The sequence below is a fragment of the Vipera berus genome, assembly GCF_964194415.1.
Source record: "Vipera berus genome assembly, chromosome: 2".
NCBI classification, from domain to species: domain Eukaryota; kingdom Metazoa; phylum Chordata; class Lepidosauria; order Squamata; family Viperidae; genus Vipera; species Vipera berus.
The window spans coordinates 88,474,761-88,498,028 of record NC_138203.1 but is presented as its reverse complement, the minus strand read 5'-3'; the positions used below and the strand labels follow the sequence as shown (position 1 = coordinate 88,498,028).

The 23,268-nt window shown below is 40.0% G+C and overlaps 2 protein-coding genes across 3 annotated transcripts in view; one reads left to right on the top strand and one right to left on the bottom strand.

Annotated features, from left to right (window-relative positions):
* The window catches only part of MUSK (muscle associated receptor tyrosine kinase), a gene marked incomplete at its 5' end in the record, with an annotated part of 52,544 nt that extends 47,760 nt beyond the window's left edge, over positions 1-4,784 (top strand). The window contains 2 exons of the mRNA XM_081318902.1: positions 1,265-1,413; positions 3,801-4,784. Coding sequence (XP_081175028.1) covers positions 1,265-1,413; positions 3,801-4,483 — 832 coding nt within the window. The 3' untranslated portion in view covers positions 4,484-4,784. The remainder of the gene's footprint in view (positions 1-1,264; positions 1,414-3,800) is intronic.
* Positions 4,785-18,195: 13,411 nt separating this feature from the next.
* LPAR1 (lysophosphatidic acid receptor 1) overlaps positions 18,196-23,268 on the bottom strand; it is a 73,592-nt gene continuing 68,519 nt past the window's right edge. For both annotated transcript variants that reach the window (XM_081321322.1, XM_081321321.1), the window contains one exon: positions 18,196-21,076. In XM_081321322.1, the coding sequence (XP_081177448.1) occupies positions 20,775-21,076 (302 nt within the window). In that variant the 3' untranslated portion in view covers positions 18,196-20,774. The remainder of the gene's footprint in view (positions 21,077-23,268) is intronic.

Genomic DNA, 23,268 nt, shown 5'->3' with positions numbered 1-23,268 from the left:
AACAACAGTGCTTTAGACAGAATCTTGCCATACTACCAGTTTATTTATTTACTGTTGTGGGAATGTATCTGGTGACAGAAAATAGAAATAGAAAACCTAATATTGCAAATTGCAGAATTTTAGCTTTGCGGCTGCAGAATTCCAGATCTTATGTTTTGGCTCCGGAAAGCAATTAAGATTCCCCAATCCAAATTAGAAGCCAGTTGACTTTCCATTGCTCCAACTGCTCAAGGAAGTCATACCATTTTCCTCGTCTCTTTTTCACAGATCCCAATATGTTGCAAGTACATTAAAAGAGCTTCCTGTGGTTCATCACCAGAGCCCAACAGTTTCCTGAAGACATTTCATTGAGCTTAAATATTTGCAAAGAATTTGATGCTCTTGGTTGCAAAGTTAAATAGGCCTGGCTTACAGTTGTATTGCCACTTGGGGTAATTTGATTTCAGACTGGCCTTTTGCCTTATGCTGGCATTTGACAATGATGCGACATTTGTGGCATTCAGCTGCACCTGTCTGGCTGCCATATGGCCAGAGCAGCTATCATAAAAGCTAGAAATATGTTTTGGAGAGTAAAACCACAGAACGGCTCCAGAATAGTAAAACAGTTTGACATTTAAGCCAACAGCTGAGCAGGAGGACTCTATGCACTTACTGTTCCCTACTACATACAAGTACAGAGAGTTACTACATGACTAGGATATCTCTTCCTTCTGGTCAGACCAGATGTATCTATTAACATGAGATACTTAGAAGTAAAAATTCCCTTTAATCATAATCTGTTTGAAGTGTGGTCCTAATTACCAATCGCTCTGCATATTCTTTTTTTTTTATCATTAGCTATTTGAACTTCAAGAAGAAATGAAAATAAATAAGCATACTTTATGAAGCCAGAACAGATATCATTTCCTGCCATGTGCCGTATTATCTTAGTTAGTCTTCCTATATAGGGATGTTATACTGGTAGTGATATGCTGTGATTTCTTGCTACACTCTGCCATATCCTACGTTCTGTCAGGGTGATAATAGTGGGATGGGAATGTCTTCCCATCCAATGAGAAAAAAAATGCTTTCCATGCAATGCTAAATTGTAGTGTGAAGTTAAACAGACATGAGTGTGGTTATAGTAATCTCTTTTATCATTCTGTAACTCATCCTCTTTTAATCCTCCTGTCTCACTAACAACTGATTGCTGGAAATTTTGGGGAGTTGCATTCCACAAAGGACTCCATCCAACCTGTAACTTTTCTTTCTACATTTCCCTTAGGGCTCCTGGACTGCTGCCCTATGAACCCTTCACAATGGTTGCGGTGAAGATGCTCAAAGAAGAAGCCTCAGCAGACATGCAGGCCGATTTTCAAAGAGAGGCAGCTCTCATGGCTGAATTTGACAATCCAAACATTGTCAAACTTTTAGGTACCAAAGCCAAATCTCTTGGTTTTCCCTTTCATATGGTAGACATAAATTTTAAACTGTATCTTTAGGGTGCTGGCTTAACTAGATAGACGACTATCCAAGATGACTAATTGATGAAGGAGTATCAGAACATGAGTTTTGATCTGGAAAGCTTTGGATACATCTGGCTCTTTAGCATCCTGTGCAAAATTACTTGCAATTTTTGAGAGTCTTCTTGCCCTCAACCTAATATTTCAGAGGATCCAATACTTCTGTCAAGTTTCCGATGTATGGGCTTTTCAAGTGACTCTGAGGCATTGTTTACCTTAAAAGTCCTTTATTAGCCTAATACACCGGCAAATGCTTGCTCGAAGGAAGCTGGAATCTGAAATCTCCGCCCCCTTGCACAATATATTAAATACAATTCTCCACCTCTCTAATTTTGTCATTAATCATATTCTCCAATTAATTTAAAGAATCAGTTTCCCTTCCATTAGAAAACCCGCCAAGGTCTTATCTTCTTTAGTTAGAGATGGCCTTGAAAGTACAATCCTACTCGTCCCCCCTCCCAACCTGAAATTCAATCTCTTAAAGCAATAGACAAGTTTAACATATGAAATGGCTACTTCTTCATCTCTTGTCAAGCAAGAACATTCGATGTTAGCAGCCTTGACAACTTCCCTCCTTTTCTTTCCATAATACAGAGCATCATTTGATAGTTTTGTTCTGGCCCTTTCCTTCTCTGTCATTTCCCATCAAAGGCTACTGAGTGCTGCAGTCAGAATCAAAACTGTTTTTCAATAGAAATAACACCTGAAGGTTTTGTTGTGTCTTCCTCTGGCTGAAAGGATTGTCTATATTTCAGCAGCAAAAAAGGAAAAAGAAAACAGGAAATTGACCCACTGCTGGAGAAATGTGTGTGTGTTTTTATTAACACCATACTGGATACATTAAGAAAGGCCAAAGGGTTATGGGACTGCTGAGCATCCTTTGACCCAAAGCTTTCATGTGGACACTTTACTTTGAGTCAGATCCAGATGTCTTCACACTAAGAAATGCTTCCTTTTTCTTTAAAAGTTAGTTGAAGGCACTAGCAAAAATTCAAACCCAGCTACTGAATGTTGATTAGAAAAGTCTGATTTATGCATTTCTCAGTCTCCATTTTTCCCATTTTAATAGCACTAATAGAAGATTGCATGTTCTGATTATATACGATGAACAACAAAGTTCATCGGCTTGATGTCCAGTGCCTCACTTAACTCACAAATGACACTTAAGTGATTCCTTGTTTTATCATCCACATATTCCTGGCATGCTAAGCTAATTACATCATCCATTGTTGAATCCATTGTTACTGGAAGCTAAGATGTTTTAAAAGGTGGGATCTGTTGCTAGTGCTGTTGAGAAAAAAAAAATCATTGTTTTGGGATTTTTTTTTCAAGAGCAAGAAAAGCATCTTTGCTACTTTTCAAAGAGGAAGTGTGGTGCTGGCCATTTGTTTTAATTCATATATTTTTTTACACAGCCTCTTCTTTCTCCCTCTTCTTTCTCTTCCTCTTTTCCACCATCATGAAATGGTTATTTCTGTCCTATAAATAATGAGTCTTTAAAACATCTGTTTTTCTTTAGGATAGCTCTTCTCTCTTGCAGATTTAATTTTATGTATTTATTGATTTATATTTAATTCTAAGAATTTATATGGTTGCCCGTCGCACGGCAGTGATTTCATAACAGGAAAAGCAATCTTCCCTTTTGATAGCTCAACCTGGCAATTTCCCAGCGGGTTAAGCTACAGTTCTCATCACATCTGGTAAGCCAACAATGTTGGGGAAGCATAATTTGTTAGAGAAAACAATATACAGACAGTCCTTGACTTACAGTCATGACTGAGCACAAAATTTTTGTTGCCAAGTGAGATCGTTTTTAAGTGAGTATTGACCCATTTTATTACCTTTCTTGCCACAGTTGTTAAGTGAATGACTACAGTTGTTAAGTTAGTAACACAGTTGTTAAGTAAATCTGGCTTCCTCACTGACTTTGCTTGACAGAACATCCCAAAAGATGATCACGTGACCCCAGAACACTGCAACTGTCATAAATATTTGTCAGTTGCCAAGCATCTGAATTTTCATCACATGACCATGGAGATGCTGCAGTGGTCTAAGTGTGAAAAATAGTCATAAGTCACTTTTTTTTCAGTGCTGTTGTAACTCACGAACAGTCACTAAATGAACTGTTGTAAGTCGAGGTCTACCTGTATCATGAGACGTGAACTACGAAGAGAACTGACAGGTAGTATTTTTTTCAACTCTTCTGTTTCCTGGCATATGAAATGACTCTTTGCTCTTGCTGATGAAACGACGGCAAACAAATATCATGTTTTGTCTAATAGAGATTCTTGCTTTCAGGGGTATGTGCTGTCGGAAAGCCAATGTGCCTGCTTTTCGAATATATGGCGTTCGGAGACCTGAATGAATACCTGCGAAACGAATCACCGCGCAGCCTCTGTAACCCGAGCGGCAACAACCTTGAGCCAAAGATCAGACCCTCCAGCCCTAACGTGCCCACTCTTTCTTGCACCGACCAACTTTGCATTGCCAAACAAGTAGCGGCCGGAATGGCCTATCTTTCAGAACGCAAGTTTGTGCACCGGGATCTGGCCACGAGAAACTGTTTGGTAGGAGAAAACATGGTGGTTAAAATTGCCGACTTTGGTCTCTCCAGAAATATGTACTCAGCGGACTATTACAAAGCCAATGAGAACGATGCCATCCCCATACGTTGGATGCCCCCTGAATCGATCTTCTACAACCGCTACACGACAGAGTCTGATGTCTGGGCCTATGGAGTGGTCCTGTGGGAAATTTTTGCCTTTGGCATGCAACCCTATTACGGGATGGCTCACGAGGAAGTCATTTATTACGTAAGAGATGGAAATATCCTGTCGTGCCCAGATAACTGCCCTTTGGAGCTGTACAACCTGATGCGCCTTTGCTGGAGCAAGTTGCCTTCGGATAGGCCGAGCTTCGCAGGCATCCACCGTATTCTGGAGAGAATGTACGAGAGGGCAATGGCTGCCGAACAGGTGTGAACTGTTTTCTCGAGCAAGGGACTCCCAAGGGACTCCCTTCAGGTGTATTGGATAACAAACCTGAGAATTCCCAGACTGACTACTGCAGTCCAATACATTGCGGTAAGGATGGTGGTGGGAATTTTGTTGGCAAAGATAGGTTTTGAAGGTAGCGGTTCCTTACTTCTTTCCTGAATGTTTAAATTTGGAAAAAGAAAGAGCTTGCACCTATCACATCATCTGTCTTTGTCATTGTGATTCAGGCAGTGTTCCCCATAGGAAAGGGAAGCATGGTCCGCAAGAGACATTGCTACATTTTTTTTAAAAAAGTAACTCATTATCTAAATATCATTTTTAGTTTTAAAACTTTTTTTTTAAAAAAAAACTTTCTGCCACACCCCAGAACCCAAGAGGGTTTAGAAAATACATTCTACATCAAAATGGATACTAAAAACGAAATAACAGCTAACTCGGTAGCAGAACCTCAAGTACAAAATAGGTTAAGAGAGCGGACAAGAAACCTCAGGTGTTTCAAGCTTCCGATTTATTTCTGAAAAACCAACTCTTAGTGATTTCCAGAACAAGGACATGACTGTTGATTTTACACGTATATAGTTGTTTTACCTGAATCTGAACATTGTCTGATCTAGTTTTGTATCGTATTCTGACTGTATGGGCCTTTGGACAGTGGTCTTTCCTGTTTTCTCTCAAATTGTTTAATAGGTGACATGAGGGACTATATTTTGAGACCACTGCTGTACCGTGGAAACTGTAGGTTCCATCACTAAGTGATTTTTCCCCAGATGCAGAGAAGGCTGTTCTAATGGAGTCAGATAAATAGCACAGCTATAGCTGGAATGAAAATGGAAGACGTTTGTGCATGTCGGGTAGACCCTATGCCTCTGAAACAAAAAAACCCAACAACAACAACCCTGTTTGGAGAGGGAAAAACAACCGTGCAGTGAAAGTTTGCACAAAAGTTCTTTTCAGTTCATAATTTAGTGACTGGAGGATATGGACTGTTGAATTTCCTAGTTTGTCAAATTCAGGGTACATTTCTAATATCTGTTACTAATCGCGTTTTCATAACTTCTCACCCATATTCTGCACCCCAAGCCATCTTCTTAAGGAGGATTTTGTTTAAAGCTAGATTCAGCAGGAGGCCTTGCTATTGTACATTGAGAAGTTTTAGAACCAGCTGGTTGCATTTGCTCTTTTCTGAGATATCTCACGAAGCTGCCCATTACCGGCTCCTTATTTCCCTCACTGAATCCCACATCTGGCTCACGTTCTTCTAGGACCGAAAACAAACACCTAGATTATATGGCCATAATCCCAAATCTCTTAATGGATTTCTTAACCAAGGCTAAAAGCAAACATCAATGCCCTATTGGAGGCTTTATTAAGAACGGAGTCATACAAGTGGTGAAAGGTAAATAAATGTTTTCATAGCTTTTTCCCTAATAAAGTCTACATTGGTATTCTGTGGGTTGGCCTCATTCTGGTGAATTTTGGTGATGATGTAACGGTGGAGTTGAAGAGAAAATGTGGCTCTTTCTAGCCTAGCATTCCAACCTTTGTGGTATTATTAGTGGGTAATAGAGAGTGAAAGTCTATGATGCTTATTAGCCTCTAGTTGTATGGCTATATATATTTCAGTGGTGAATGCTATTATGTGCATAGATTAGAAGCTATTATTTTGATTAAATATTAGAGCCATGATGGCACAGTGGTTAGAAGGCAGTCTTGCGGGCTAATTCTGCTGATTACCAGCAGGTTGATCCTGACAGGGCTCAAGGTTGACTCAGCCTTCCATCCTTCCAAGGTCGGTAAAATGAAGACCCAGATTGTTGGGGGCAATAGGCTGACTCTGTAAACCACTTAGAGAGGGCTGTAAAGCACTGTGAAGCGTATACAGTATATAAGTCTCAGTGCTATTGCTATTGCTAATAAATACAGTCTTGGTTACAAACAAATTTATTAGTTTATCCAAATACAATATAAAATACAAAAATACAAACGAAAATAATGGGAAACTAAGGAAAGGAGAAGGGAAGGGAAAAGTGTAGGGCAAAGCAAAGAAAGAAAGAAAGAAAGAAAGAAAGAAAAGGTGTTGATTTCCAACTCCTTTTGGTGCAGTAGAATAAGATAATAGCATCAAACCTATATAATGTACAGAATGCGGCCGCGAGAGTTGTCTTGGGAGTTTCCCGGTACTCCCATGTTACACCTTTGCTCCGCGAGCTGCATTGGTTACCAGTTGTCTTTCGGGTGAGGTTCAAGGTGTTGGTCACGATCTTTAAGGCCCTACATGGCATGGGTCCGGGTTACCTCAGGGACCACCTGCTGCCGGCATCGACTCCCCTCCGCCCTGTGCGTTCCCACAGAGAGGGCCTCCTCAGGGTGCCGCCAGTCAGGGAATGTCGACTGGTGGCCCCCAGGGGGAGGGCCTTCTCTGTGGGGGCTCCGGCTTTATGGAATCAATTGCCGGTGGAGCTCCGGATGGCACCAGACCTTCGAACTTTCCGTCGGGGCCTGAAGACCCATCTGTTCGAATTAGCTGGTCTGGCCTGATGGGGGATTATGGGCTTTTAATTGTTTTTAATCTGTACTTCTGTTTTAATTGGGCATGGATTTAATTCTTTTTAATTTTTGTATAGTGTTTCTTATGTATGCCCTGTGAACCGCCCTGAGTCCCACCAAGGAGAAGGGCGGTATATAAATCAAATAAACTATAACTATAATAAACTATAAGATCAAAGTCCCATTTTCCCCCCAAAATCTTTTCCCATTAAACCCAAAAGTCTCTAGTTTTATCTTTATATTCACTCTAAGAACCTTCTGTATTAAGATGTGAATACTACTATAATATTTCTTTGCTTTGTCACAAGTCCACCAGATTAAATTATTGTTCAAGGGAAGATTACGTTGCCTTTTATAGTGTTCTCTCATTTGATTTTGAGTATTTTAATATATCTCATGCTACGTTCCCACCATGTCATTTGGACTTGTAGAGGTGGGTGCAGGTTCATTTCATATTGCTTACTAGATTATTGCTGCTTTACTGATAATGTATCAGATTTCTGAATTAAGATATCAGTCCGGTTAACCAAAGCACATTCCTAAAACAAGAAATTTAAAGTTTATGCTTGAATTTAAATACTGAATGGGGAAGCCAAGTAGAATCCAGAAAGGGTGAATTGGAAGGTTTTGTGTGATTGGTGAACCCAAGCCTCAAAAATCAATATTTGCTAGTTCTGTATAACCAGATAGCATGCAAATCAAACAGGGAGTGACAAATCAGAAACATTTACTCATAGAAATAGTGGCCCAAATCTCATTATCTTCTGCCATTTTGTTTAAAGACAAATGCAAAGGCTCTCACAAACATGAAGAGAACGACTTTTCAGGCAGTTGGGATGGGCATATTTAAACAATAAGACATATCAGAATTTTCAAAAGCCAAACTCCAAAGTCTAGAGCAGTTAGGTTTTTTTGTGTGACATTAACTGGGGCTTGATGAGGAGATGCAAGTTTTCCTTTTTCCATAGCTTTGCCCACCATTACAAAGATACCCTATCAAGGAGTGATTCTGGTAAGCAATGTATGCAATGTATAAACCTGTTTCTAGTTTTGTAACTTTTGTTTCATAAAACATAGAAATAAACTTTATTTTACATTGATTGTCGGAGCCTTATTTTAAATGGCATATTGTCTGTTGTAGTTCTTCCTCAAAGCTGGCTTACATGAAAAGCAAAAAAAGTAATCTTTCTGAGTGGCAAACCTATCGTGTACTAATATATTATTACCAGAGTTGAAACAAGCTCCCTCTATCCCAAGGTTCATAAATGGACTTAAAACATACTTATTTTAACAATCTAATATTTTCATGTTTACACTTTTGTGGGGGAACAGCTTTATAGTTCTTATTTAAATGTTTTATTAGTGTTTTTCTAGTATTTTTCTAGGACATTCATAGCCATTAAGGAACTGGACAGCATATGAACTTGCTAAACAAAGAATCAAATATATTACTTTTTTAATATGAAGAATTATGTTTTTGCAGTCTGGTTGGTTAGTATCAGATTTCCAGAGTGCAGCCCTTTGGAGCTATGAATTGCTCACCTCTGTTTTAAATGATTTTTCTTACAGCTGACTTTATATTTGGTTTGAATACTATGGGAATTTGTCCCCAGAGAAAAGGTCATGGGAAAATACATCAGATTTTTCTGTCTAAAAATTCAGTCCCACTCATTGATATGTAGATATTTACATGGTATTCCAGAAGCAGTCAACAATTAAATATCAGTCACTTATATTAGTGTTGCCGAATTTTTGACTGCCATATTAGTTCTGGGACTACAAACATGCACACTTCATGTCATATAATCCACCATCACATAAAGCATGAATGGGTAGCAACTGTGCTTGCACACTGATTCACAGCTTGTTATGAATGACAATTTTACATGTGGTTAAAACATAACAGCTGTTGTGGAAATACTGCAAATATAAGCTCATTTCAGGCCTCATATATTGATGTTGACTGCAAGGGGAATACACGGCATGTTTTAGTCACAGAGGACTTTGAATTTTTGTGACTTTAGCTGGAGGATCAACATCCTGTGTAAACAAATAGCTTGGTGAAGAGCTGATCCAGTAGGGTTAGTGAATGAAAAGAGTATCATTCATTCTCCTTGGCAATGGTATCACTGACTTCTAAATTTACCAGTTGTATTTTGGAGCTGGGTTGAGTTCATGATATGGGATGCCAAGAAATGAGACAGGCAGGGTTGGATTACAGGAGGAGGAGGAGGGTGGGGATCTTCAGCCCAGAGAGCAGAACGATACAGTGTGTCTCCAAGAAAAGAACAGGAAGTTCTTAAGGTCCAGACATGTGACAGTCTGTTGAGGAAAACACCAAGTGCAATTCACCCCTGGTGAAAAGTCTGCAGAGCTATGGAATGGCTGAAAATCCTTTCACATTCACTTACAATCCCAGGGTAGCTGGTCCAAGAAATAGGATGTAAATTGCAGCTGTGGACTTGTAAGGCCCTACAAATTCCTAATTATGCGATCAGAAAGATTTCATTTTTCTGATGCAATCACAGACAGGATGCAAAAGGAGCACTCACATGAAATCTCACTGCACCTCCTTATCATTCAGATAATTGAACATTTGTACCTTGAGACATGCAAGGTTGGCCTTAGGCTAAGGCTGAGTAGGCACTAGCCTAGGGTGCCAAAGTTTACAGCAGCGGTCCCTAAGCTTTTTGGCACCTGGGACTGGTTTCGTGCACAACAATCTTTCCATGGACCAGGCAGGGGGGAAGGAGGAGCACGCAACCTAGATCCCTCACATGCGCAGTTTACAGTAGGCTTTGCGCTCTTATGAGAAGCGAACGCCAGATGATCTGAGGTGGAGCTGAAGTGGTGATGCCAGTGCTGGGGAGCAGCTGCAAATACAGATGAAGCTTTGCTCACTCAGCCGCTGCTCACCTCCAGCTGTGTGGCCCAGTTTCTAACAGGCCATGGACTGGTACTGGTCCACAGCCTGGGGGTTGGGGACCCCTGGCGTAGAGGATCCTGCAGTGCCCCTCCTTGAGAATCATTCTACAAATGTACATCTTCAATTGATGGCAGTGGATGCCATTAGCCAATGTGGCCTAAAGGTGCCACGTATCTTGAGCCAACGTTGGGGACAGGGTTTCAGAAGGCAGAAAAAATAACCAGCTGCTGTTTTAGCCCTAACGTTTAAATTGCTTTTGCAACAGAATTGTATTATTTTACAAAAAGGGTTTTACGGGATCAGATCAGCGAGTTACCCAACCCAAGATCTTGTTGCATATGGTAGAAAGCCCAATGATTCCGGAAAGATGCCGGCAGTTACAATAACAACAGACATCAAAGGCACATCGTTGAATGGAGCGTGTTGCCTTTTCAGGAAGTGCCTTTTAAAATAAGCATGCATTTTCTTGGATTGAGTGGATTGAACTGAACTTTCTCCATAGAGGTCCAACAGAGATGTATGGGTCATCCCTGCGAGCACATCATTCTTGCTCAATGGAACACTGACCTGTCTCTTGATCTTCTGATGGACAGAAGCTACTGTTACCCAATCCAGCAAATCAGCACAGCATTCCTTTGGTCAGAAGCTCAGCTCATGGTATTTGTTGGAAACCATATTTCCTTGAATATCTGACAAAGAAAAACACCCTTTTAGGGATTGGCACAGCCTCTTCTATTGCAAGCTGCAACGTTTCAATTGCAGTGACTTCCAGGACAGAAACCATCACGCCAAACTAATGAGGCTGTTGTTTATTCCAAACCATATGTTGACTCAGCACGATGTTGTACAAATATATTTTTCTTGCCTAACTTACTGTATAATTAAGCACCCATTTTGAAACAATGTTTCTACCCCCTCCCCTCCCTCCTGGCCCCCGTTCCAACCAACAAACTGAATAAGCCCAAGAGTTTCCTAATTTGGCAGCGGTGTTTAAAATGTTTTAAAGGATTTGGAAAGATACGGCTCTTTTTTTTTCAAAAACATAGGACGTATATAATGGAATCAAATGGATGATTCCACGAAAGAATTATTTTTTTTTCCCATTGAGAAAAGATTGTTTAATCAGCCTCTTCCCAGTTTGACATCTTCCAGAGACGTCGGGATGATAGTTTCCAAAATCCAAATGATTAACCTGGAGGTCCTATTTCTTGAGTTCAAATTCAACTTTGGTATGTGTACGATGCACAGCAGAGTTGAGGAACAAAGAAAGGGAAGGGGGCGGGGGCATAAGCAATCAGAAAGAATTATAAAAATCAATCTGCATTAACAACTTAAAAAGTTCTTAGCCCGTTTTGAAATTCAGTTTCTTATTTTAATGAAATACACATTTCACCCGTCTTCTTTCCCCAAACCTCACCATGTCTCCTTCCCGCCCTCATGCCCCTTCTCTTACCCAGCAGAAGCCACTGACCAGTCTGCTGATCTGCATGTGAGCAACCTGGAACTTGCAATTTCCTGCCAGATTCCACAATGACTTGGTTGTGAGAAGCCAGTATGATGATGGTGGGATTTACCTAACTATGGCAACTGGGTCTGCAGGGATTGCTGTCATTAACAGATACAGACACACTTTATGATCATATCACTTTACAATGGAAATTCTGGTACCAATTGCTGCCTTAAGTTGAAAACTATCTATCTATATTTTCATCATAGGCAGAAAAAGATAAATGCTGGTTGTGCAAGTAAGATCCAGGCCCTAATGCTATCATCTTCTAGTATCCCCTACAACTGATTTTTTTTTCTTTTGGTAAAGGTAAAGGTAAAGGTTCCCCCGCACATGCGTGCTAGTCGTTTCCAACTCTAGGGGCCAGTGCTCATCTCCATTTCAAAGCCGAAGAGCCAGCCCTTGTCCGAGGACGTCTCCGTGGTCGTGTGGCCGGCATGACTAGACGTCAAAGGCACACGGAACGCTGTTACCTTCCTACCGTAGTGGTCCCTATTTTTCTACTTGCATTTTTACGTGCTTTCGAACTGCTAGGTTGGCAGAAGCTGGGACGAGTAACAGGCGCTCACTCTGTTACGCGGCACTCGGGATTCGACCCGCCAAACTGCCGACCATCTGATCGACAAGCTCAGCGTCCTAACCCACTGAGCCACCGTATCCCTCTTTCTTTTGGTAAGTTAGTGCAATTGAACAAGCCAAACCTTTCCAATGGGCTAAACCTCTGTTCTTTTTATTGTATTAGGATAAATATTTTTTTAAAAAACCCTGTTCTCTGGCACCGTAAGGTGAGTTGACCTTGTATTGTTTCTTGCTTTCCAAGAGAAATATAATAAATCTATCCTGTTGTTCTGTTTAAAAGGAGCATTCCATACAGCTTATCTATTCTTATTATTTCATTTTGTAGAGTTTCCAAAAGATTTTAAAGCAAGTCTCCATTTTAATATGGTCCTGAATTCAAAAGACCACTGTCCAAACAAGTATTCCACAATTTTGTATCACCTTCCAAGAACACAAGATATTTTTTTTTCTTTGTGCAATAGACAGGCTCATCATAGTATCAGGAAGCCAAACAACAATCACAACTTTGATTGTGAAACTAAAACCTATGTTTGTTTTCAGATTTAACTCTCTTTTAGCCAGCCCAGCAATAAGCAGCAGTTTAAAAGAGAATTAATATGGAATATACTATGCAGGTCACCTTTCTTAGTAACCTAAGAGCAGAGGTTTAGATAGAAAATGAGGCCAAGTGTAGTTAATAGGACAACCCTGTGCAGTTACAGGTAGTCCTCAGCTTATGACCACAATGGAGCCTGCCCGTTATAGTCTGTTAAGATATTTAAATTTAGTAACTGGAGCAGAGGGGCTGTGCAATGAGCCAGAACACACAATGGTAGTTTATTTGTTGGAGAGCGCTGGTTCCTGTGTGAGACAATCTGCACTCTGATTGGTTGCTGGGGTCTGGAGGGGGAGTTTCCCTTTTCCCCCACCTTTTATTCTTTTCTTCCCTGTCTGTTCTATGGCTTTACCTCATGATGCTCCTGTTCGCCTGACTTTGTGGAATCGCCCGGCTTTGTGGAATCAACTGCCGGTTGAGCTCCGGATGGCACCAGATCTTCGCTCCTTCCGGTGCGGGTTAAAGACCCATTTATTCGAACAAGCTGGCCTGGCCTGATGGGGAGTCAGGGTTTTAATATTTGTATATTTTGATTGTTTTAATTTGGGCAATAATTTAATCCTTTTTTTTAACTTTTGTACTTTTGTATTTTTATTCATACGCCCTGTTCACCGCCCTGAGTCCTTCGGGAGAAGGGCGGTATAAAAATTCAATAAACTTAAACTTAAACTTATCTAGTTTGCTGTACATATAGATGTAAAACATATTTATTTATGCACAGCTACAAGTTTGTGTCAGCGTCTCTGACACCTGTTGCCCAATTCCCTGACAGTCACATTGCAATGGTCATTAAGTGAAGCATCTCACTTAATGACACCCCCCATCCTTGCTCTCCCCAATGCAAACGAAAGTGCTGGTCATTAAGTGACTACAGGGTGCTTCAGGGGTGTGGGAGGCTCTTGCAGGCCTAACACCGGCTCAAGGCTGCCTGCACCAGGCCTCTCAAGGTCTCCTCCACCACTGAGGCATCTGGTGCTCTGCTTCATGTCCCTTGGAGTTCCCCAGGCCTTGGCTAGCTCCCAGGGCTGCTGTTCAACTGGCAAGGGAACCTAAAGCTGGTCAGCAGAAGCAACCAGTACAAGGAGGGCAGTTACAGCGGGGGAGAGGCACTGTAGTGGTTGTATCTTGGAAACTGGGTTATAAGTACCTTTTGAAGGGTCTAACGTAATTTCAGTTATAAATTAAGAACTACCCATACTCAAAAGGAATTTCCAGAGTGGTTAATGGGACCTATTCCTGCATCAATGAGTGATGGATTTCTTATTGCTGTATGAAATATTGCAGTAAGTCAAGCCAACAACTGTGTTTCATTTAGCTGTTTGTTCTCCTTTAGTCAAGGGAAATTCATTGGACCTTTCGAAAAAAGTCAAGATCAAACCCTCCTCTGTTTCAAAGTACATTACACACATATATCAGAAAGAATCATGGCTTCAAATATTCAGTCAAACCACTTTCTTGATTCTTTTGGCCTCTCCTGAAGAGGCCCTTGTCTTTAATTCTCCCCATCTATAGAGGGAATATGAAGGCATAATATGGAATATGAACAGCAAGAATTGGCATTTTGGGGGGGAATATTTTGTAGGAACGTTGGCTTTAGAAAGTTGCATAAATGTCACCATCACATGTTTAAACAACACTGCCAATAGATACATACTAGGCTGACCTATGGATAACCTCAGACTTTATTTTTTGCTAAGAAATTGAGTTTTGACAGAGGCAGTTGGGAAACTACCAAATTAAAGAGTCTTATGATATACAGTGGAATAGTTCAAATCTCAAGAAAGCTACATGGATTAAAATGACATGCATTCTTAGAATATTTTTGTGGCAGGTATATTTAAGCTGAACCTTTAAAAAGAATTTTGTAAAACAAAACCATAATTTTTATCCATAACTATAAAATTGAGCTTAAGTACAAATGGGATTCTCTGAAGAAGGAAAGTATATTAACTGGAATAGTCAAAAGAGCTTTCCTGTAATTCTGATTGAGGGGAAAAAACAACCTTAAACCAGAAATGGGGAGATTTTATCCTCTGTTTATGGCTGAAATATAGCTCTCACAATCCAAAATCCTTGACACTGGTGGTTGGGATTGTATTTGAGGAGATATGAACTTTTCAACCCTGCTTTAGAATTAGCACAGGTTTCATATCTGATAGAAATATGCGTAGATTTGCAGATATGCATATTTACAGTTGACTACAGGGAAAATCCATTTTAACTAGAGCTGACAGAAATAAGTCACTTAAAATTTTAAAAATGTTCTTTATAGGTAGCCCTTGACTTACAACCATTTGTTTAGCAATCATCAAATTTACAATGGCACCGAAAAAAGTAACTTATGGCCATTCCTCACAATTATGACTATTGCAGCATCCCCATGGTCGTGTAATCAAAATTTGAGTTCTTGGCAACTGGCATGTATTTACAACAGTTTCAGCATCCCATGGTCACGTGATCGCCATCTGCAACCTTACCAGCTGGCATCTGACAAGCAAAGTCAATGGAGGAAGATGGATTTGCTTAACAATCATGTGATTCCCTTAACAACTTTAAAAAATATGGCAAAAAAGTCCCCATGACTCACTTAACAACTGCCTTGCTTAGCAATAAATAATAAATAAAATAAATAAATAAAATGGTTTCATCTCTAAAATACAATGTGCAAGATCATATAAAAGGGCAAGTGTCATGGTTTTGAGAGACAGAGATGAATAAAGCAGAATTCCAAGGCTTGCAAATTCCTCAAAGAACATGTTTTTTTAGTTAGTACAAAGTATCGGCACGTCAAAAGTGAAACCAAGTCTGGAAACACACGTAACAATTTCCCAATACAAAGTTAAAAAATCCCATCCCTAAAACTATTCAAGCAACTATGTTCCCCAATACATCTTCTTTTTACACAACACCCAGCCTGCAGTATCGTGAGCAGCCGATGACCTTGGTTCCCACAGGATAAAAGATTATTTTGACTAGCAAAGCACCTGGGCAACCCCCCCACCCTCCGTTTTATGTGGCAACCTAAAATGAAAAGGAACATGGCTCCAGCCATGCTCATTTGTAGAGTTGACAGTAAGATGTAGACGGATGAATTTTTTGAGTGCAAATGGTTGTCTGCTGCTTAACCATGACTTTAAAGAAAGAAACTTTGACCATGCGGAAAGTCCTGCCACAACTGGCCTTTTGGTTTTCCTCTACCTGGTGTGGTTGTTTAGAGGATATGTGTGGTTAAAAAAAAAAAGCAGCTTTGAAAATGGCTTTTGCTACCAAGTAATGGACCAATGCTATCTAAGTAAGAAACAGCTCTTTAGTGGGTCTTCTCTGCCATGGCCTCCATGCTCTTTTGTTGGAATACAATACAATAGGATTGAGCTGAATTTGGGAAAGGAACTGACTGGAGCACCTGAATGAAAGGTTGGGATATACTGTAAATCAATCATGAAGAAATTCCAGGTCTTTAATACTAAAAAATAAAAAATTCCCCAATACAGGCCCAAAGCAACACAATGTTCTTTTTTTTAACGGGATGTCAAATTAGTAATTTTCTGTGTGAGAGAATGATGACATTTTGTGTGTGATCAGTGAGAGGATAAGCAAATGTGTCTTCAGACAGCTGTCTAAACTGTAAAAGAAATACTGCAGTTGTTATGAAAGTGGAAGGGCAGTACAGAACACACTTAATGTATCAGAACTTTTGCCTTGCACTAGACAAGAGATAAAACTCATGCAATGCCTCTGAAAATTGCAAAGGATCATATAAATGAAAGAGAAAACACTTCCAAAATAGCTTTCCTTTGGTTTAAAGGTAGCATCCTGAATTAAACTGCTACTTTCAAGGAACCAAAAAGAGCTGAAGTTATTGAGTACTTTGGCAGTATACGCATAATGAATTTCCTGAGTTCACCCAATGGACTAGATTAAACCTGAGCTAAGTTCAGCTATTACTTTTTTCTGTCTCAGTGGAATATCCAAGCAGGATTGGTCCAGATTAGCACTTGGGGGAAAGATTACCTTGGAATTCCAGAACTGTTGATTGGACAGGAAATCAAAACAAATATCACAGAACAGGACAAACAACTTCAATTCCTGACAAGAAAACTGCATAGAAGTGGCCAGGGGAATCTTCTGAGTGAAGCTTGACTCAAAGGAGACTTTACCTTTTAATTAGTGGTTCAAGATGTCCATGAGGTTTGTTTGGTTTTTATCTTGGTATATTACATGAATGAACTCATGCAGTATATTTAGAAAAACCACCTGAAGCAAAAGGATAGGGCCAGACATGGTCTTTGTTGTCCATTGCTATTCCTCATTTGCAATTTTCTTCTGAGGGGAGTTAGTCCAGATGTCATTATTTCTCATTTGCAATTTTCCCCATTGATTTTCATATGCTACCAAAAAAAAGGAAGTCACAGTAGCTGTGTCAACTCTGCAATGAACCTGATTGAAGCCATTCTGGCTCGTTTTCGGTTGCCACCAGATTGGGAGGAGAGAGGTGGCCTTTTTGTACTAGCCTAAACAATTCTCTGTCCTGTGGGAACCAAGGTCATTTCTGTTTTTTAGACTGGGTGAGGGGGCTGAGCCTAATGTTAAAAAGCCCGCCAAATTATCCTACTGGGGAACGTAGTTGATTGCATAGTACTGGGGTGGGAAGTTTAACTTTGTAATACTGTTTAACTATTCTGGAGGGAACTTTATTCTTGGCTGATACTTTGTAACCAATAAACATGTTCTTAAAGGAAAACTCAAGCCTCAGAGTTCTGCTTTAATTGGTCTCATCTATCGGAACTGTGACAAGCTGTATTGACTGGTAACATTAGGAGCTTCCTTCAGTTGTAAGCAAATGACATTTCCACAGCTGAAGCTGAACTTTTCCAATTTCTTCTCTGCCTCCTTTGCATAGATACCTGGCTGGAAACTAGGCCTATTTTAAAACTGCAAACAATCCTGTTCTGCTGCAGCTTCTTCTTCCATTACTGGAAAATTGTGAAACAATATGACCAAATAAAAGTATAACATTATTTGCATGTAATTTAAAAGGCTTTTCAGAATTTAAATGCCTTCATTTGTCAGAGGTTAGCTTCACAGTACAGGCTGTCTGTTCTGAAATTTAAAATATAATCCTGAACTGTATATAATTCTGGATGTGGTAAAAATGCACTCCAGATTTTGGAAGCTCCTGATTTAGACTTGTTCTTCCTAGCCCATGCTTACTGTACACGCATCACCAAGTCTTCAGTGTTTAATCAAGTGCAGTGTAAGTCATTGAACTTTTGCAGCCAATGACCATCCAGGTTGTAAGGAACTTCCTAATGTATCAATATGCATTTCCACAAAGTGTTACTTAGCATACATATGCCCTGCCAGATTGCCCCATTGCGAGTATGGACTGCCAACTTTTTCTAGAGGATAGTAAGAGATTTCACTTTCTATTACTTTCCAGCTACTACAAGACTACTTTCATTACAATTCTTCAAATATGAATAACGATGAAAGGATACACACAGCATATATTATATACTTATTGAAAAACTTTATTAGTGGCTTAGCGTGTACTGTATTTTAAAAATTTCTAACAGCCAGACCTGTTTTATTATACAAGTTACACAAGTCAAGAAGAATGGGCTCACTGACCTTAATTTCAGTATGAAATTAATATAGTATTTTTCATTAGATGAACCTTTCATGATCCCTACATTCCCTCTGATAGGATCATTTCCCTTTAATTTTAACCTAGTCACTTTGTACATCACTAAATAGTCTATCTTTTTGACATTGCTATATTTTGTTCTTAGAAATCTACCTACTCTATCCAAATAAACATGACACTAGCTCAAATCTATTATCCTTCATTTGAAAGCATTCAATTGATTTGTCTCCAACAAGGATTCTAAGCATTTTTTTTATGTAGGCAGTTTTTCAACACAGAAGGGAACTTCTGCAAATAACATTACTCTACAATTATTTATAATGGTCCCAAAAATTCTTCTAAAAAATCCTCAGCCTTCAGTGTAGACATTTTGCTATTTGATCTTAAGAATTTACAATTACAAAGAGAAGTGTTATATTTAAAAGTTGCTTTTCTCATTCTTAAGTCTATTTGTTGGACTTGACTACTGTCAAATACTTATTTCATGGAGTTCTGTGTAAAAACTGTGAATGGAATTGCACTTTGAGTAAGGAAACAGTTGGGTGTAAGAAAATTACATAACAGTGCTCCAAAATTTTCATTCTTAAGATAGTAAAATTGGGGTGCTATTTCAATTACTAGATGATACTATAAAAATAATAATTCATTTCAGGTCCAGCATCCCTTTGCTTTTTCAAACATCTTACAGCTGCCTGTATGAGGTGCTACTAGACCAGTTCTCCCACGTTACAAAATATTTTCACTCTGGATGGTAGATTAGTGTTGACAGTAGTCTACGCAATACCCACAGACCTGCTACCCAGATCATATTTTTCATTATAACTAAGGCACAGAGTGATATAGGTCAGAGGCCCCCAACCTTTTGGGCACCAGGGACCAGTTCTGTGGAGAAAGGTTTTTCCACGGACCGGAGAGTGTGCGGTTTTGTGTGCTGCCTGCATCCCTCGGATGGGGCTTTGCTTGTTTGTGTGGACCGGTTGCTGGCATGCCACGGCCCGGTAGTAGTTCATGGCCCGGGGGTTGGGAGACCTCTGATATAGGTGTTGCTCCAAAGGCAACCTTGGAGAAATGTATTGTGAGATCATGTCTATGAAAACTATTTTGTACAGACAGCTGCAGTAATCACCTCAGTTTACATAGCTCTGAGAAATCCTCAGGGATTTTTTTTTACAGACCATCTGGGCAATGAATGAGTGGCAGAAGCATGCAGAGGAGAATGATGGAGAGTGTCTTGGTTCATCTTCCATCTCAAGAGGCAAGTCTTAGTCCTGATGCTGCCTAATTAGGTAGCAAGTCTTCCTAGGATGTCCCTGGGCAGCTGTCAATCTCTCGTTCTCCACTCACACTCTAGCATTTGGACAGACTGAACACCATGCCATAGCTTCTGTTTGAAACATCAAGAAAAATGGGGGAAAAGAGCCATCCTCACACGCAGAACACTTTAGCAAGGAAAAGAACCCCCCCCCCCAAATAATACATTTGATCACCAGAAAGCAGACCTGCTTCTCAGTCATCCATTTTTGGAAGTGTGGCATCAACCTTCCCTAAAATCTGGGACAGATCTTAAAATCTGACAAAGTCTCAGCTCTCATTTAAAAAAACAAACAAAAAACACCTTCCCCTTGGTACAAGACAACAAAGAAATGCTTTTCCCCACCCAAAAGCAGAATCCCTTTAGTCAGACTCAGCCTCAAAAATGTGCTTCTTGTAGAAGCTAATCTTTTAGGTTCTTTTTATTCCACATTAAGGTATTTGGCTACAAGGAAGTTGCAACTTACAGCCTTCCTTCTGCTCTTTACTAGAGACAATGGAAATTTCAGGGACGAAATAGCCAGACAACAACACTATTACATCGCATGGATTTCGTTGTGAGGATTAAATGCATCTGCACATACACGACATGCTTCCAAACATTAATAAAACACAAGGCATAGGCAGTTATTTCTCATTGTTATTTTGATACGGTTCTCGTTGTTACTGGCATTGTAATGTAAGCTAAAACTGTTTCATTCTTTGTCCAGAAAATGTGTGTCCCAAAGCAAAGTGATGGGGGATGATTATTAAGTGAAATCCATTTAGGGTGAGGGGGGAAGAGAAAGTTTTAGGCTCTAAATGAAAAGGCAATGGAGCACCCATGAAGCTTAAAGAAGTGGAAATGATTTGTGCTAAGACTGTCGTAAAAGCATCAACTGATGAATGGCTAATTGGGATGACCTAAATGACTTGTAGGAATATTTTTCAACTCCCCATGTGAGCTCCTTGTGCTATTCTTTAAAAAAAAAAAGGAAAAAAAAGCTAGCCTAGTGAATTTGTGTGGGCTGGGCACTGGTGAACAAGCACAATAACCCATTAGTGAGTAAGAACTTGTAAAAGTTGTTATTCCCTTTGCTTCGAAGGCTGCCAACAATGCTGCCCATAGCTTCGTAACTAACTAGGCATTCGCCTAGCACTAAATTTATCTGGGTGGGATTTTGTTCAGACCACGGAGTGATCACTGCTGTGCACACCAGCCAAAATTGTGTGGTTCAGCGACGAGGCGGAGCGGTCAGAGCCTTCTGTGGGTCCGCTGGCGCTCTCACTGCGCTGGCAGCAAAGAATCTGCTTGAAGGTGGCACTCATTTCTTTGTCCCGGTAAGAGTAGATGATGGGGTTCATGGCGGAGTTGAATTCGGCAAGCAGCAAGAAGAACTTTTCATATGCTAGGACGTCGCACTGTGGGCAGCAAACGTCAAGGAGGAGCAGAACTAATCCTGGCGTCCAGCAGATTATAAAAGCACCTGGATAGGACAAATAAAAATACATTTGGTCTTCTAGATATGATATAATTATTATTATTATATTATATAACTATTATACAGTATACAGTAATAAGAATATAAGGTAGCCATAGCACTAGGACTTATAGACCACTTCATAGTGCTTTACAGCCCTTTCTAAGCAGTTTACAGAATCAGCATACTGCCCCCCCCAAAAAAAAAACAATCTGGGTTCTCGTGTTACAGACCTCGGAAGTCAACTTTGAGCCAGTCAGGATCGAACTGCTGGCAGTCAGCAGAGTTAGCCTGCAATACTGCATTCAAACCGCTGCACCACCACAGCTCAAGATGCTATATAATATTGCCTACGTCAGAGGTCCCCAACCTCAGTCATTTTATGAATAGTGGACTTCAACTCTCAGAATTCCTCAGCCAGCCATGCTGGCTGAGGAATTCTGGGAATTGGAGTCCACAAGTTATAAAGTGGGCAAGGTTGGAGACCCCTGGCCTAGATATTATATAGTCTATCATACACTTTTTTGAAGGTGCTTTGCAGCATGTACTCATTTATCCACTGAAAGCCTCTGTGAACTGGACTAGGCTTGATTAATCTAATTTAGACTAATTTGTCTGATTTGTTTTCAAGTGCTTTCAAGTGCTTTGTTGTGCTTTTGGCTTCGGCAGGAAACGGCTAAATGATGGGCTATGGGAGTGGCCGATCCTTTCTTCTTCGGTTCAGAGAGTAGCTCCAGGCTGACGGGAGGGCCGCCACCCTTCTATCACTGACTGGAGAGACCTCTCCCCCACTCATCGCCCCTCCAGGGCGACTTTCGACCCCTTTACAGGGGCCCCCCTCACGTGTCTGGCTGCACCGAAAATCCAGAACCGGAAGCCACCTTCCAAAGTTTTTAAAAGTAACTAATACAATGAGTAGATCGGATATATGTTTTGAATCAATTAATTCTACAATCCCAGCATTATTATTAAAAAAAGTTTCTATACTGTACCTTGTGCCTAACCTTGTTCCTCAAGTGTATCATACCTCCCAAACAGGAACACAAAGATTGTCTGCAACTAATTATCTGCACATTGAGGGCAGAGATTGGCCCCTTGTACATCTGCTGAGAAGCACAAATGATCCTGTTGTCAGCTTCTTAAATCTAATATAACTTTCCTTGAATAGCTCCAGTTCATTTAAGAAATTACCAACAGCTGTGATGTTTGCACGCAGACATACTTCAAATCACCTTTTCTCCTTCAAATCCTGTTCACTGCACAACCTACTGAAAAGTATACCATAGACACCTTTGCAGAATAACCTCAGTTTGCAAGAGGTTTGTTTGCCTGGTGTATTTTATCCTTTTTGTAACATTTCAATGGCTCTTCTTTCCTTCCTATCCAGTTGTTGTTTTGTCTCACCTCACCGCCATCAAGTTTGTTTATTATATCAATTTATATGGCTGCCCAAATCAAATTCATGACTCTTGAGCGACTAACAGTAATTATACAAACAGGAACACACATATTATCTGCAGCTGAGGTTAAAAAAAAGTCAAACCCCTCAACAACAAATCAGCACAAGTGTTGTACTAGCTCTGCTACACACCTAGATCCCCCCAAGCCTGGTGTGTTTTGCTCTCCTACTTCTCTTCCCCTCCTTTCCAATGCTAGATTCATCTTTTACCCATCTTTTGGGCACTAACATCTTCCATTCAGTTCATCTTCCTATCCACAAATATGCATTGTTTTAATAGTAATCTTAATAATTTGGAAAAAGTTTTATAACCAAAAGTGCAATTTATATTTAAATAGCTCATAATAATAATAATGTTATTGCCCACTATTTTTTAAAGTAAATGAATATTCTACTGAGTATAAAGCTAAAACCATATATCCTGGCCAGAGATGCCTTCAGCAAACCAAAGTGGTGCCAAAATGTGAATTATAACCTATAGCCCATCCCTTATAGATGCCAGAGTCAGAGCTAATATAAAGTCATATGAATTAAGGGCTTAAGCTACAATTTAGCCAACTCTATTTAAACAATTCCATAGTGATTTTGCCCCTCCCTTCTGGGTAGCTGTTTAAAGTAATTCGGAGAAGAGCCTAAGATGTATAAATATTCACGTCTTGAACCTTACTATTCCTTATTTAGGTATCTGAAAATAATGAGAATGAAGAAAGCAAGGTTCTCTCCCCAGACTTCAAAATTA